At 39.8% G+C, this 15,259-nt stretch overlaps 1 protein-coding gene across 3 annotated transcripts; it reads right to left on the reverse strand.

Moving 5' to 3' along the window:
- Positions 1-12,363: 12,363 nt before the first annotated feature.
- Positions 12,364-14,964, reverse strand: LOC133293293 (transcription factor MYC2-like). Of its 3 annotated transcripts, none has more exons than XM_061491838.1 (2): positions 14,575-14,964; positions 12,364-14,532 (listed from the first exon to the last, which is right to left on the reverse strand). In XM_061491838.1, the coding sequence occupies exons 1-2, from the start codon at positions 14,682-14,684 to the stop codon at positions 12,714-12,716; spliced, it is 1,929 nt and encodes a 642-aa protein (XP_061347822.1). In that variant the 5' UTR covers positions 14,685-14,964; the 3' UTR covers positions 12,364-12,713. The 3 variants fall into 3 exon arrangements, with proteins under 3 accessions (XP_061347822.1, XP_061347823.1, XP_061347821.1); XM_061491839.1 differs by having other exon boundaries at positions 12,364-13,737; positions 13,834-14,964; XM_061491837.1 differs by having other exon boundaries at positions 12,364-14,964.
- Between the last annotated feature and the right edge of the window lie 295 nt (positions 14,965-15,259).

The following is a 15,259-nucleotide window of genomic DNA, read 5'->3' on the forward strand; positions in this document are numbered from 1 at the left end:
TACATACCATTCGGCCTTATTGCCCTAAAATACCTAAGGGATTACTTCTAAAACATGCTTCTAACATTATTGATAATTTATCATATTTAAATCTTAGAGCATCATTCAAAACATCATCTTATATATTCGGCCAACTAAGGTTATGATCATGCAAAATTGATTTAGAACCTAGGCTACTAAACATGCTAATCTAACATCATCATTTCATCATCTTTCATATCATTTAAACATCTCCTCATGCTTATAATTATCATACATGGTTCGGCCTTCTAGGGATCATATACTTAGGATATCACTTTCATGCTTTTACATGTCATTCCTAACCAAGAAGGTTCATAGGCTTACCTTTGATGATGATCAACGACTTAAGGAAACACTTCTTGACCTTTGACTACTTTGAATCTTCTTGAATGAACTTCCTTCCTCCTTGAACATACAAGGCCACAAGCTTAAAGAGATGAGAAGAGGGATTTTCTTGCTTAGAGATGAAGGGTTCTTTGGTGGAATTATTAGGAAGAAGGACTAAGATCCAGGCTTGTATTTGATCTTGGAACAATTAGGTATTTCTCACTAACACACTCACCATTTCGAAGCATTCATGGACTTCACAAAATGAACTAAACTCTTTGTTCTTTCCTTTGGTAGTGCCGCAGCTATAGAGGGAAAAATGAGAGACTAAAGCTTGTTCAAATAGGCAACCTAGAAGCCTTGTCATTACTTGATTGCTGGTAGGTTTTGATCACATTAAATGAGAGTAAGGTGGTGATTTGTTGTCATAGGTTAGATTGCTTAATTTAGGGACAAGAACATGATGTCAATTTCCTTGATTAAGGAAATTTAGTGATTGCTTGATTTAAGGAATTGATGATGTGTGACTAATCGTCATTAAAAGTTGCTCCCTTGATTTTAGGGATTGATGAGGTGTGACTAATCGTCATAAAGGTTGCTTCCTTGATTTAAGAAACAGAATTATTTGATTGATTGACATATTGTCATCAATTTGCTTGATTTAGGGAAAGTGATTGACTACTAATCATCATAATCCTAACTTCCTTGTTTAAAGGAATTTGACTGGCTTGACTTAAGGAAATTCGATTTGCATTTAATGGCTTGAAAATTAAATAAAATCAAATTCATTTCCTACACCTAGGCCGCGGATTTTAAATGCTTGGAAGGAAAAGATTTCCTTTAATTTTGGACCATGATTTATTCCTTAAGATTATGGACCTTTAACCTATTAACCTGACCTAATTTGTGCCTATTTTTCCATGATTTTATGACACTTTAAATTGACTTCTTAGAGCTTGTTTTCTCTAGTAAAACCGTGGGCTTCTTGCTTGTAGGGAAAGAATTCTAATTAAATTCCTAGTCATATAGTACTTCTTTAGGTTTATTATGTCATGGCCTTACTTTGGGCTTTAACTTGATTTGGGTTTCATTTACCTTATTGGACTTTACTTTATCATATAGAGCTTTCTTTGTATCACTTGGACTTGTCCACATTAAATGGAATTAAAACTTCCTTTGTTGGGTTATACTTTGATCCATGAATTCATTGGATCCCTAATGCTTATGTCTTTGGTCCATTGGACCCATACTTCTAATTTACTTAATCATAAACTATTTCATCTGAAATGTCTCGTTTATTAATTATCATAATTCTTCATTAATCATGATACAATATTTAGGGTTGTTATATCCTCCCCCACTAATAAGATTTTCGTCCCGAAAATTACTATAACTCGGGGTACTTCTGTCTAATCTCATCTTCTCGCTCCCAAGTTGCTTCTTCGGAAGTCCTTCCTTGCCATTGCACTTTTACCATGGGTATCACCTTGCTGCGAAGCTGCTTTTCTTCTCTATCCAGAATCTTGATTGGTACCACCGGGATCTTCAAATTAGGTCGTACTTCCACTTCATCCGGTAATACAACATGTGAGGGATCGGCTACATATTTCTTCAATTGGCTAACATGAAATACATCGTGAAGATTTGCCAAATTTGGAGGTAATGCCAACTGATAAGCTACCGGCCCCACCCTTTTCAGAATCTGATAAGGACCGATATAACGCGGACTTAACTTTCTTACACCGAGTGCTCTTCCAATACCTGTAATAGGAGAGAGCTTAACAAATACATGTTCCCCTACTTCAAAGTCTAGGGGTCGGTGCTTCAAATCATAATAACTCTTTTGTCTGTCCTGAGCCTTCTGCATCCTGTCACGAATCATCTTTATCTGCTTAGTTGTTTCGTTCACCATATCTGGCCCAAACATTTCTTTATCGCCCACTTCTTCCCAGCATACAGGTGTTCGACACCTTCTTCCATACAGAGCTTCATACGGGGCCATTCCTATACTTGCATGATGACTGTTGTTGTAAGAAAATTCTGCCAAAGGAAGATACTGATCCCAACAACCTTCTCTTTCTAAAGCGCAAGCTCTTAACATGTCTTCCAGTGTCTGTATTGTTCTTTCAGTCTGTCCGTCTGTCTGCGGATGGTACGCCGTACTCAATCGTAATTGAGTTCCGAACGCCTGCTGTAATGAATACCAGAATCGGGATGTAAACTTAGGATCCCGATCACTGATTATACTTTCTGGTACTCCGTGCAGTCTTACAATCTCCTTCACATAAATTTGAGCCAGCTTCTCTGTCGTGTACGTTCCTTTCACCGGTATTAAGTGTGCTGACTTGGTCAATCTGTCGACCACTACCCAGATGGCATCGTAGCCTGCTTGAGTTCTGGGTAGACTGGTTACAAAGTCCATAGAAATACTTTGCCATTTCCATTCGGGAATATGCAAGGGCTGTAGGGTGCCCGCTGGTCGTTGATGCTCTATCTTTACTTTCTGGTATCACATGCCTCATTTGGAGTTTCAAGCTCCGGTTATCACCGTTTGAAGTTAGACAAGCAAAACTGCCTACCAACTCCAAACATAGCCCCAATCATCCCTCACCATTTATGCGATTCTGGAAAATATACTAAACCAATTCCTCTCAAATTTTTATAAAGAAAACTAGATACATTCAGCTTTAATTTGATATACAATGAGCCTAATTTGAGTAAGAACTGAGAGAGAAACAATTCATGGAAGATGCAGCCACGTACAACCCCTGCACATGGCCTCCCTTGGCAGTCTTCACTCAATCGCACCTATAGAATGTTATATATCTTCAAATGGTACTAAATTCTGATACCACATAGATGAGATCCCAAGCTTCAAAATGATGTATGGAACATCTTTATAGGACCTCTGTGGACGGAGATATGCTCTCCCAAAGTTAGCCTAAAAACTGGTCATTTAACCCCAAGTGAGTTTAATTAGCAAATCCCAATTATTAGGTCACTTATACATTCCCACATAGTCACATTAGGTCTTAGTTCATTAGGTTCACTAATTACATAATTAGTTCTTCTAAACCCTCATTAGGTCCATTTTACGGTTTTTATAGTTAATTAATACATTATGCATGGTCCACTTCACTTAAACCCTAGATTAGTATCCTAATTAGGTCTTAAACGAATATTTAACATACTAAACCCTAATTGATCCTTAGGTGGCCAAATTGTTTAGTTTATACAAACTAGGTTCTTAACTAGTTAGCTTTACCATTTCTTTAGTTAATTAAGTCCTACACTTAATTAGTCCACTAATCCTACGTTTAATTAAATTTTAAACATAAAATCGTAATTATACTATTAAGGAAAGATTTGATATAATAGAGTCATTAGAGTTTAAATCCATTCCTTAATCAAGATTAGCATTTTTAAGCTTAAAGGTTGCATTTTTAACCTTTTCCCTTGGTCCTTCTCATGATTGTCCACACTTAACAACCTCAAGAACCAATTTTTATCAATTAAACATATCAACCTCCTTAAGAACTCATGATGGATGAATTGTTTAGGTGGTGGTGGTGGGATTTTTGTCACCATTTTTTCAAAGTTTCATACTTACATCTTCAAATGAGCACCAATGCTTCAAGCTCCCATCTTTCTCAAGCAAGCATGCTTTCTTTCCACAAAGAACATACCTTTAAGAAAACTCAAGGTTAGAAATCAAGAACACAACACAAAGGTGGGATTTTTCAAGAAGAAAACTTACACTAGAACTTAGGGAAGTAGGCACTAAAGTGAGGTTCTTTAAAGAGAACTCAAAGCACCAACACCATGGCTTGAAAAAAGCCAAGAAAATGCTGCTGTATGGAGGGGTATGCACAATGAAATTTTGGCTTTCAAGAACAAAAATGGTATGTTCTTGAAGAGGAGGATGAGGGGAACAAGTTTTGTGAAGAGTGTTTGGTGATTTGATGAAGTTTTGGTGGTGGAATCTTAGAGAGAATGTGGAGAAAATTTAAAAAACTCAAACTTAGAGAGAGGGGTGGCTGCTAGGGTGCTGATCAGAAATGAGGGAAAGGGTCTCTTATGTTTTTAGGGTTTATGCCATGTCATTAAGTGGCTTTCTGTCATTTAGTGACACCCGGTGTAATTTTCTTTGAACTGTTATCAAATTTTTATCTGAAAACACCCAAGACTCTAACTTTAAGTAATTAATATTAATTTTCTCTAATTATCATGTTCATTACTTAAAATTTGATTAGATCACAGATCCACTTGCAGCTATTTAATTGCACTATAGTCTTTACCGATGTTCTTAATTGTACCCGGATTTCATAATCTTCTTAACTTTAACATTATTGATCTAATTATGACTTGTTAGGCATATATTGGGCTTTCATTCCATTATTTCATATTTTTCCCATTCTGGGATTCTACCGGTTGCTGCGACAACAGTACAAAATATTCGGTAAAAATGACTTTTCAGAAGTACCCCAATATGGGTATCAATCTTCACCATTTTATATACTAACCTCATTCATGATGTTTATATCATTAGATTAGCTCTCTAACTCAGATTTGCTAGATTGGAGCTATTCTACGGACTGTTACTCCGTCAGCAGTCAAAAACAAAAACCAAAAACTCAACTGTTCAGAATACCCTCAATATAGGTATCAAACTTCATCAAATCTTATGCTTACATCATTTATGATATTCATATCATTACGATAGCTCTCTAACTTAAATTCATTGTACTGGAGCTATTCAACAGTCTATTACGGCGTCAGCAGTCAAAAACAACAAATGAAAATTCACCTGACTGGAATATCCTCAATACGGGTTTCCAAATTCTTAGAATTTCATTCGCATTCTATTTATGACCATAAGGTCATCATTGTAACCCTCTAATTTAAAAGTCATGTAATTAGGGTTATTATATTCACCACACCTTTTAAAAAGATTTTGTCTTCAAAATTGGATCATACCTGATATCAAAATCGGGATATCACCGGAGAATATCATCCTCCCGCTCCCATGTGGCGTCCTCAGGTGTCAATCCTTCCCATTGAATCTTGATCATGGGAATGACTCAATTTCGAAGTCATTTCTCATCTCGAGCAAGAACCTTAGAAGGTCCAACAACGAACTTCAGGTCCTTCTTAACCTCTACATCATCAGGCTGAACAATGTGTGAATCATCAGATATATATCTGCGAAGCTGACTCACATGGAACATATCATGTAAATTCGCTAAGTTGGGAGGTAGAGCAAGCTGATACGCCACCGGTCCAACCCTTTTTATTATCTGGCAGGGTCCGATGAACTGTGGACTCAACTTTCTAACTCCCAAAACACTCCCAACTCCTGTGGTGGGTGACAATCTAATAAATACATTATCCCCTTTAGAGAACTGAAGGGGTCTGTGCTTTGCATCATAATAACTCTTCTGACGGCTTTGTGCTTTCTTCTACAGATCTCTAATCATCTCAATCTGTTCTGTAGTCTCTTGGACCAATTCTGAAGATGGAATTATAAACGGACTAATGGTTAATATATTGTATGTTCTTATTGGATCTATGCTTACGAGTTTAACTCCCCACTTAAGAATCTGACGGACTCAATCTGATACAATGAAAGGTCATGAAAGGAAATCAGAAGCTGGATTGGAAGAGGCAGAAAGGAGTACTCAGCCATTGCTAGAAGGAGAGTCCAATAGAGTAACTAATAGAGCTCCACGTATGAGAAGGAAGCCTTTAAGGTTTAGAGAGTCCATGTAATTAGTAGCCACGTGGGTAGCACGTGTTGACAGTTATTGTAGTTGAATAAAATAGGAGGAAGATTGTAGAAGACATTCATTCGATTGATTTCAATACAAAGGCATTCTGTTTTCTCATCTATATTCTCTGAATCTTCTCTTCTGTCTCTTTCTTCCCTGGGTCACTATCAAAACCCATATCAATTGGTGCTTTCATTCCTGAACCATGGCACCGGAAACGCGAGCTCGCACCTTCGAAGATCGATTGGAGAATACGCAATCGGAGGTGGAAGGTCTACGCGAACAGATGCATAAACGTTTTCAGGAATTGACATGCAAGCTAGATGTCATCCTTGACAGTTACCAGGAATCACATTCAGCAACAAGCGCACCTAACAACGTTCAACCTACAGGCTCCAAAGATCATGCCGCAGCAAGAAATTTGCGTCTTAAAGCTTCACGTTTCAATGGATCTTATGAACCACAAGGCTGGATTTTTCAGATTAATCAATTTTTTGATTTTTATGAAATGGAGGAAGGTCAGAGACTCAAGATTGCTCCTTTTTATCTTGAAGGTAAAGCTTTAGCTTGGTTTCAATGGTTCAAAAAGAATACCATTGTTGATTCATGGAGTGGGTTCATGCATGCTATCCAAGTTCGATTTGGACCTTCGGACATGGAAGATTTCCAAGGTCAGTTGACGAAGCTCTGTCAAACTGGATCTGTGTTAGAATATCAAGAAGCGTTTGAACTCCTTTCGAATAAGGTAGATGGCCTCTCTGAGTCATTTCTCATTAGTTGCTTTGTTTCTGGGTTGAAACAAGACATTAAACATGATGTATACGCCTTTTACCCCTCTTCATTAACCCGTGCAATTTCATTAGCCAAGCTTCAGGAAACCAAACTCAACTTGAAAAACAAACCTCCAAAACTTTATTCTCCACTTCCACCATTATTACCCACACCCAAATTGAACCCAGATACCGGCCAAAAGACTACTTCATATACCAATACAAACTATACTAAACCCATAACCCAACGTTTATCCCAAAGCCAAATGCAGGAAAGGAAGGACAAAAATTTGTGTTTTTCGTGTGGTGACAAATATTTTTTTGGCCACAAATGTAAAGCTTCTGTACATATTCTAATTGTACCTGATGATGAGTTACTCGAGGAGAATATGCCAGTACAGGTAGATGAGTCACAACAACCAGAATCAGTGATACGTGACACTGCTAGTGCAACACCTCATATCAGCTTCCATGCCTTGGCTGGTATGTCAGTACCTCAAACTCTCAGATTTACTAGTCACATTGGTAAGTCAGAATTTTCCTTACTTGTTGATGGTGGAAGCACGCATAATTTCCTTCAACCGAAAGTGGTGTCTACTCTGGCACTTTCCATAACCACTGACAAGCAGTTCGAAGTCATGGTGGGTAATGGCCAAAGATTGCAATGTGAAGGCTTCTGTTCAGCAGTGCTAGTGAAGATACAACAACATGCTTTCTTGGTCGATTTTTATGTTCTGCCAATCCAAGGAGCTGACATGGTACTTGGTGTCCAATGGTTACAAGTGCTTGGCCCTATTACATTGGATTACAAAAAACTCACAATGGAATTCATGTGGGATGGAACTACTATTAAGCTCAAAGGAGACAATCATACAGGACCTATCTCCCTTAATCAGTTCAAGAAAATCAACAATACAGGCCAAGTGGCTTCCTTGTTTCAGTTACAGATGTTGGAACCTTCTTTGAATACAGAATCAAAGGTCCATTGTTCTCAGGTACAACATCTTTTAAATGAATTTGATGCTTTGTTTCAAGAGCCTACTACTTTACCTCCCCATAGACAAATTGACCATGCAATCCATCTAGAACCAAATTCCTTACCTGTGAATGTTCGACCATATAGATATCCTCATTTCCAAAAAGAGGAAATTGAAAAACAAATAGCTCACATGCTTGATACTGGCCTCATTAAACACAGCACCAGTCCATTCTCATCACCAGTATTGTTAGTGAAAAAGAAAGATGGGACATGGAGGTTTTGTATTGATTATAGAGCCTTAAACACTATTACCATTAGGGACAGATTTCCTATTCCTACAGCCGATGAATTAATGGATGAGCTAGATCATTCTCAAGTTTTTTCTAAGTTGGATTTGAGGGCTGGTTACCATCAAATAAGACTCAAACCTGAGGATGTCTATAAAACAGCCTTTAGGACACATCAAGGCCATTATGAGTTTTTGGTCATGCCTTTTGGCTTGACTAATGCTCCTTCCACTTTCCAAGCTACAATGAATTTCATTCTTCAGCCATTTTTGCGAAAATTTGTGGCAGTATTCTTTGATGACATACTTGTATATAGTGCTTCTTTGGATTTGCATATACATCACTTGAGGCAGGTATTAGTGGCACTACAACAACATCAGTTCTTTATTAAAAAGAGCAAGTGTTCTTTTGCTCAAAAGGAGGTGGAGTATCTTGGGCATATAGTTTCCAATCTTGGGGTCAGCATGGATTCCAATAAAATCAAGGCAATGCTTGATTGGCCTCTTCCCAAAAATGTGAAACAGTTGCGTGGTTTCTTAGGCCTCACAGGCTATTATCGCAAGTTTGTACAACGCTATGCTTCTATTGCTGCCCCATTGACAGAATTGCTCAAGAAGGATGCATTCAGCTGGTCTAAGGAAGCTCAAGCAGCTTTTCTGGCACTCAAAACAGCCATGACCACTGCCCCTGTGCTAGCTTTGCCAAATTTTGAACAAGACTTTATTATTGAAACAGATGCTTCGGATCTAGGAGTTGGTGCAGTGTTATTACAAGGAGATCATCCTTTAGCATATTTTAGCAAGAAATTAACTCTCCGAATGCAACATGCTGCAGCTTATGTCAGGGAACTTTATGCCATGACTGAAGCAGTTAAGAGGTGGAGACAATATTTGCTAGGAAGAAGGTTTTTGCTTAGGACTGACCACAAAAGTTTAAAAGCTTTATTGGACCAAGTCATTCAGACTCCTGAACAGCAATATTACCTCACCAAATTGTTGGGTTTTCAATATGCTATTGTTTATAAACCTGGCAAGGATAATCGAGCAGCTGATGCTCTTTCTAGACAACCCGAAATTATGAGTTTCATGGCCCTTTCCACTAATCAGTTTCACATATTGGATGACCTTAGGCAAGAAAACATGACTTCAGATTTTTTTTTACAAAAATACAATACAGTGAGACTTGCTACTGCCTCAAACCAGGATTTGGTAATTAGAGATGGCTTGCTATTGCCAAAGGGAAAACTGTTATTGGATCCTGCTTCTCCTTTGGTTGGCCAAATCTTGCAGGAATGTCATTCATCTTTTGTTGGTGGTCATTTGGGAATACAGAAGACTACAGCCCGTATTGCTGCAACTTTTTACTGGCCGAGTATGCATAAGGATATCAAGCAATTTGTCCATTCTTGTTTGATTTGTCAACAGGTTAAAGTACCAACCCAAAAGCCAGCTGGCTTACTTCAACCAATTTTAATTCCTGAAAGGATATGGGAGGATCTTTCAATGGATTTTATTGTTGGCCTCCCAAATTCTTTTGGATATACTACAATCCTGGTGGTAGTGGACAGACTATCTAAGATGGCTCATTTTGGTTTATTGCCTTGCAAATACAATGCTATTAAGGTTGCTAACCTTTTTATCCAGATGGTATGCAAATTGCATGGAGTACCCCGTTCTATAATTTCAGACAGGGATCCTATTTTTCTTAGCAATTTTTGGATGCAATTATGGGAGTTGAGTGGCACTAAATTGAAGAGGTCCACAGCTTATCATCCACAATCAGATGGCCAATCTGAGGTGGTCAATCGGGTTCTGGAACAATATTTGAGGTGTATCACTGCTGAGTCTCCCAAGCAATGGTCTAAATTCATTCCATGGGCCGAATTCTGCTATAATACTGCTACTCATTCAGCAACAGGATTGACACCTTTTAAGGTGGTTTATGGTCGAGATCCTCCTTCTTTGAAAGATTATCTTCCACAGTCAGCAACTGTCCCTGAAGTAGATGACATGCTGTTGAATAGACAACAACTATTATTGCAGCTTCACAAGAACTTAGAGAAGGCACAACATCAGATGAAACTCATGGCAGATACAAAGAGAAGGGACATTCAGTTTAAACCTGGTGATTTGGTTTGGGTTAGACTCCACCCATTTCGACAGCAATCAGCAGGCCAGAGGATTTTTAATAAACTGTCCTATCGATTCTTTGGTCCATTTTCAATAGCTAAGAGGATTGGCAAGGTTGCTTATAAGCTAAATTTGCCTATAACAGCCAAAATTCATCATACTTTCCATGTGTCTCTTTTGAAACCCTTTCAAGGGGATAATGGTACTCATTCTTTTCCATTACCTGGTGCATTTACTGGTGGCTTACCTGTGTTGCAACCTAAACAGATTTTAGCTTCCAGACTTAATGATGAAGGAATTCAGGAGGTACAAGTACTTTGGGAGGATTTGCCTACAGAGAGTGCAACTTGGGAAACACTTGCCGCATTGCAATCACAATTTCCTTCTTTTAACCTTGAGGACAAGGTTGTTTTCCATGATGGGGGTATTGATACAATGAAGGGTCATGAAAGGAAATCAGAAGCTGGATTGGAAGAGGCAGAAAGGAGTACTCAGCCATTGCTAGAAGGAGAGTCCAATAGAGTAACTAATAGAGCTCCACGTATGAGAAGGAAGCCTTTAAGGTTTAGAGAGTCCATGTAATTAGTAGCCACGTGGGTAGCACGTGTTGACAGTTATTGTAGTTGAATAAAATAGGAGGAAGATTGTAGAAGACATTCATTCGATTGATTTCAATACAAAGGCATTCTGTTTTCTCATCTATATTCTCTGAATCTTCTCTTCTGTCTCTTTCTTCCCTGGGTCACTATCAAAACCCATATCACAATCCCTCTATAAATTAAGGGATATTTCAAATTTATTTATTTTGTCTATACCTTTATTCCTTTTTGACTGAGACTTGGATAATTCTATACAATTAATCTGTAAGCATGACTCTTTAAATGTGTATAATTATTTATGCAACAAGTTGTATAGCTAAGGATTATTTCTCCTTAGCCTAACTTGTGCACACCAAATCCGTATTTTTTATCCTGGAAGCAGTTAAGGCCACCTACATGATTCACATGTAAAACTCTTTAAAAAAAACATTAACAAACATCATAAATTGTGACAGTGATATCTTTATTTTTCCCTCTTATGTATATGTTCTAATTATTTATTTAATTGGACGGTTCCCCAGTTACAACACACAGCTGGATGATGATGAAAGGACGAAATACTAAGAACCAATAATAGTTGTCTTAGTTCACCGATGCATCACCCAACTTCCTAAAATCCCAATGAGCCCAATTATGTAGCTAATAAAGTAGCAAAGCCAGACCATTGATAAACTCTATTTATAGCATTAACATAGCAGAAATTGTTGTTCGTAAACGTGAACTTTAACTTTCAAAGCCAGCTTCCGATTCTGTGTTTGTTTCCAATATAGCTTAAAGAAAAATCACCTCACTTTTAGGTCTTTTTCTAATGGGGAACTGCTTACTATCTTCATTCATGTTGGTGCAATACCAGTGATTGTGATTCCACAAAAAAATACATGTCAAGAGCCTAGTACACGGCCAACTTTGGGAAAGGAGAACTGAATACCCTTTTTCTTTTCCCTTAATCCTACCATACATGTCGTAGGATATTTTTAGTGTAAAAGTAGTTAGGGTCAAATATACTTGGTAGAATACCAGAACAGGAAATGGCTTTACCTGGTGGGAAAAGTAAAATAGAGGTATATTAGTCCTCTGAAAACGTAGCAAAGATGTTAACCACAAACAGAAAGGTAGAGAGAGGCCAAAAAGAATTTTGTTGGGGGATGCATTTTTCACATGGCTGAAAATGAACCACACACTCGACAGGGTACCAATATCTGGTCCTCAAAAAGGACAGGAGATCAAATGACACACTGTTCCCCAACACGTTTTCTTTGCCTTTTTTGTTTTGGCTCGATTCCATCACATAAAAATCATACTATTCCAATGATAGATAAGATGACCAAAAAAACACACAACTCTATCGGAAGATTCAGACCAAAAAATGTTCAATTCCATGGCTGATATACAAAACATACCACAAGAAACAGCATATTCAAAACAAACATAAAACACAAACGAAGGACATGATCAAAACCACAGTGGAAGATCTAATCACTTATAAGCTGAATAATAATAATAACCAAGAAATTTCATGAAGTTGAGTTCACGTTTGTGATAATTGATAAACATATATACAATCTAGACAGATAATATTAACACAAAAATAGTCCATTTTGACTTCATCAGAGCTGCTACCTATCTTTGCTCCACAGATTTGAAGCCACCCAGCTTGCCAAATCAAATTACCTCAAAAGTTTAGACTAAGCTACCAAAAAGCACTAGACCAAAATAAGAAAAGAACAGTATTTTACAGAGACAGCTATCGGGAAGCCACAAAATCTCCCTAAGCTCTACACCATCAGGAAATAACAGAATAGTATAGATCTTATGTATCCCAATGCTGCAGAGTCATCGTGCATCGCCAACTTTGGATGATAACGCTAACAGGAGCTGCTCCTGAGTATAATACTGATTTCCCATGTTCACCGTCGCTTGTTGGATCATTAAATCATTCACTACGGACACGCTGGCATGGTGCACATCCAAGTCCAGCTCCTTCAAAGCCGCCATCAATCTTGCCGCAGGGTGATTCTTCTTGCTGCATTGGATTCTAATCATCGCATCCCAACCTATAATCTTCACGTCTATTTCCAAATCAATCAGCTTGCAGTTCTTCACTTCTTTATCTGGTGGTGGTGGTGGTGGTGGATTTTTACTTGCCAGCTCAAGTTCCTTCTTTGCGGAATCCAATTGCTTCTCGAATGTACCTTTTTCTGATTCCAGCCCTTGAAGCTTCGATTTCAACTCGTTGATGTAAGATATAGCATCGCCAAGAAGGGACGCCTTGTCCATCTTTGAAACATTAGGAACCACCGCACGAAGAGCATAGAACTTCTGATTCAGCTTTTCTCTCCTCTGCCTCTCCGCTTCAACATGATTCAACGGCTCCTCTCTGCCATTTGCCGGCTTGCGCCCTCTCTTCCGGGGTCGTTTCTCCGGTTCCACCACTCTGCTGCTATCGTCCTCCTTCACCACAGAAGCTTCTAGATCTGAATGGTCGGAATCACCGTCCCCGCCGCCGCCGCCGCCACCACCAGATTTTATATTCGATGCCGGCAAGATCACACCAGAAGTGAAGGAGAGAATTCCATCGTCAACGCTACTCCTGGAAGTAGGGGACCTCCTTTTCTTGTTCTCCTCGGAGGCAACGAACGGGGACGACTGACCGGAAAAGAAATTCCCGTTGGCGCTGTAAGAGGTCTTCTTGCTATCCCCGAAGCTAAGAATCTCGCCGGTTTCTGGCTTCATGGAACTTGAAAAGTTCAGTTCCCTCGAGAAGAAGCCATGGTTTATCGATTGCTGGCGTTGCTGGTGACTGTTAGTGTTGTTGGTAACAATAACAACACTAGGAGTTTCGGTTAGAGTACTGGAACCAGGGGTTTCAAACTGCAAGGTCTTGTCAATCGTTGTATTAGCCGAAGCAGGCGTAACGGTATTAACGGAATCCCTAATTTCGATCCCGCCAGAGGAATCGTTGAGCCAGAGCGAGGAAGGGTCGTTCTCGCCTTGATCGGCTGTAACAGAATTCAACGGCCATGAACCCACGTCGGGGAGGTTGTTGAAGTTGAACAAAACACGCACCTTGTTCATCAAATCAGTGTTCTGGGAAATCACTTCCGTGGACGCAAGCTCTACGACGCCGTTAGCTGATGGTATGCAAACCAAGGTCTGAAGCCCGAACACCTGGCCCTGTCTGGCTCGCTCGCAGGCCGAACCGGATAACCGGTCCGCCCCTGCGACCCAGATTGGGTTTGAATTAAAGAAAGCCTGGCCCGGCAGGCCGCTTCCGTTAACAAATGACTGAGTCATCGACACGAGGAAAAACCACTCGGTGTCGGTTACCTCTTCGTCCACGGCATAGTCGACGGAGGTGGAAGAGCCGGAGATCAGGGAATTCAGTTCGCGGAGGACCTTCTTGCGGTGGTCCTGCTCAGAAGACGACGTCGCTTTGGGGAGTTTGCCTTTTCCTTTGTCCTCCTCGCCTTTGTAATAGCCGTCGCCCCAGCCGAGTAAGGAGGCGCCGGAGGAATAATCGTAGGAATATTGCCAGAAGATGGCGTAGGTCCAGCTCTCCCTGGCGCCCTCGATCAGCGCCTGCAGACGCTGCTGTAGGGTCTCTTGGTTGAATAGAGGCTGCGATTGCGCCGGAAACGGCGGCGGCGGGGCTCTGATCGGGTCGGGTCCCGGAGTTGTGGTGGATGTAGCGGACGGGGTTAGCCAGAGGGAGGAAAGGTCGGAGGAGGAGCTCATGAAAGCCTCCATCACGGAGGAGTTGTCGTCGGTCCAGATATTCATCGTCGGCGGTGACCGGTAATCCATTATTCCATGCACCGGTCAGTTGAATTAGTTGAAAGTGAATTGTTTGTCCGGTTTTGGCGGCTGAGGAGAGACCGGAAGTGGTGGAGAAGTAGGTGGGGAATGATGTGCTGGCACACAGAGAGAGAAGTTATAAGTTTAAGAAGTGGGATGCCTTCGTGTTTGGGGTTTATTTGGAGTGAATTTAAGTTGCATTTTAGGTTTATGAAGATGAGAAGAGAGCGAAGTGTGTGAGGTTTCGAGGAAAAAGGCAACGCCGATTAAATTGAGAGATCTGGAAAAATTACGGCTTCTATTGTAACCCCAGTGGAGTATGCAGGAACTCTAGGGAGTGTAGGTAAATGTAGCACGTGCGGACGACGTGGCAGTGGGTGATTGAGTGCACCGTGTCATGACTGGTGTGAGAAACAGGTAAGTTATGGATGGTCAATAATTCGAGATATTCTTTCAATTTTATTTATTATTATTACCTAACTGTGGCTGCCTGCCTTTTTTTACTTATTATTTTCTCTTTTCTTTTCTTTTTTTTTCTTTTCTTTTTTCCCTTTTCCTTTTATTTATTTTATAAATATTGCGGA

Source organism: Gastrolobium bilobum, unplaced genomic scaffold (assembly GCF_033153095.1).
Source record: "Gastrolobium bilobum isolate Gb01-03AN ecotype WA unplaced genomic scaffold, APGP_CSIRO_Gbil_v1 utg58782, whole genome shotgun sequence".
In the NCBI taxonomy this organism is placed as follows: domain Eukaryota; kingdom Viridiplantae; phylum Streptophyta; class Magnoliopsida; order Fabales; family Fabaceae; genus Gastrolobium; species Gastrolobium bilobum.

What these genes read in the sequence shown, in the direction of transcription:
- LOC133293293 (XM_061491837.1), bottom strand. Translation starts at nt 14,684, where the DNA reads ATGGATTACCGGTCACCGCCGACGATGAATATCTGGACCGACGACAAC.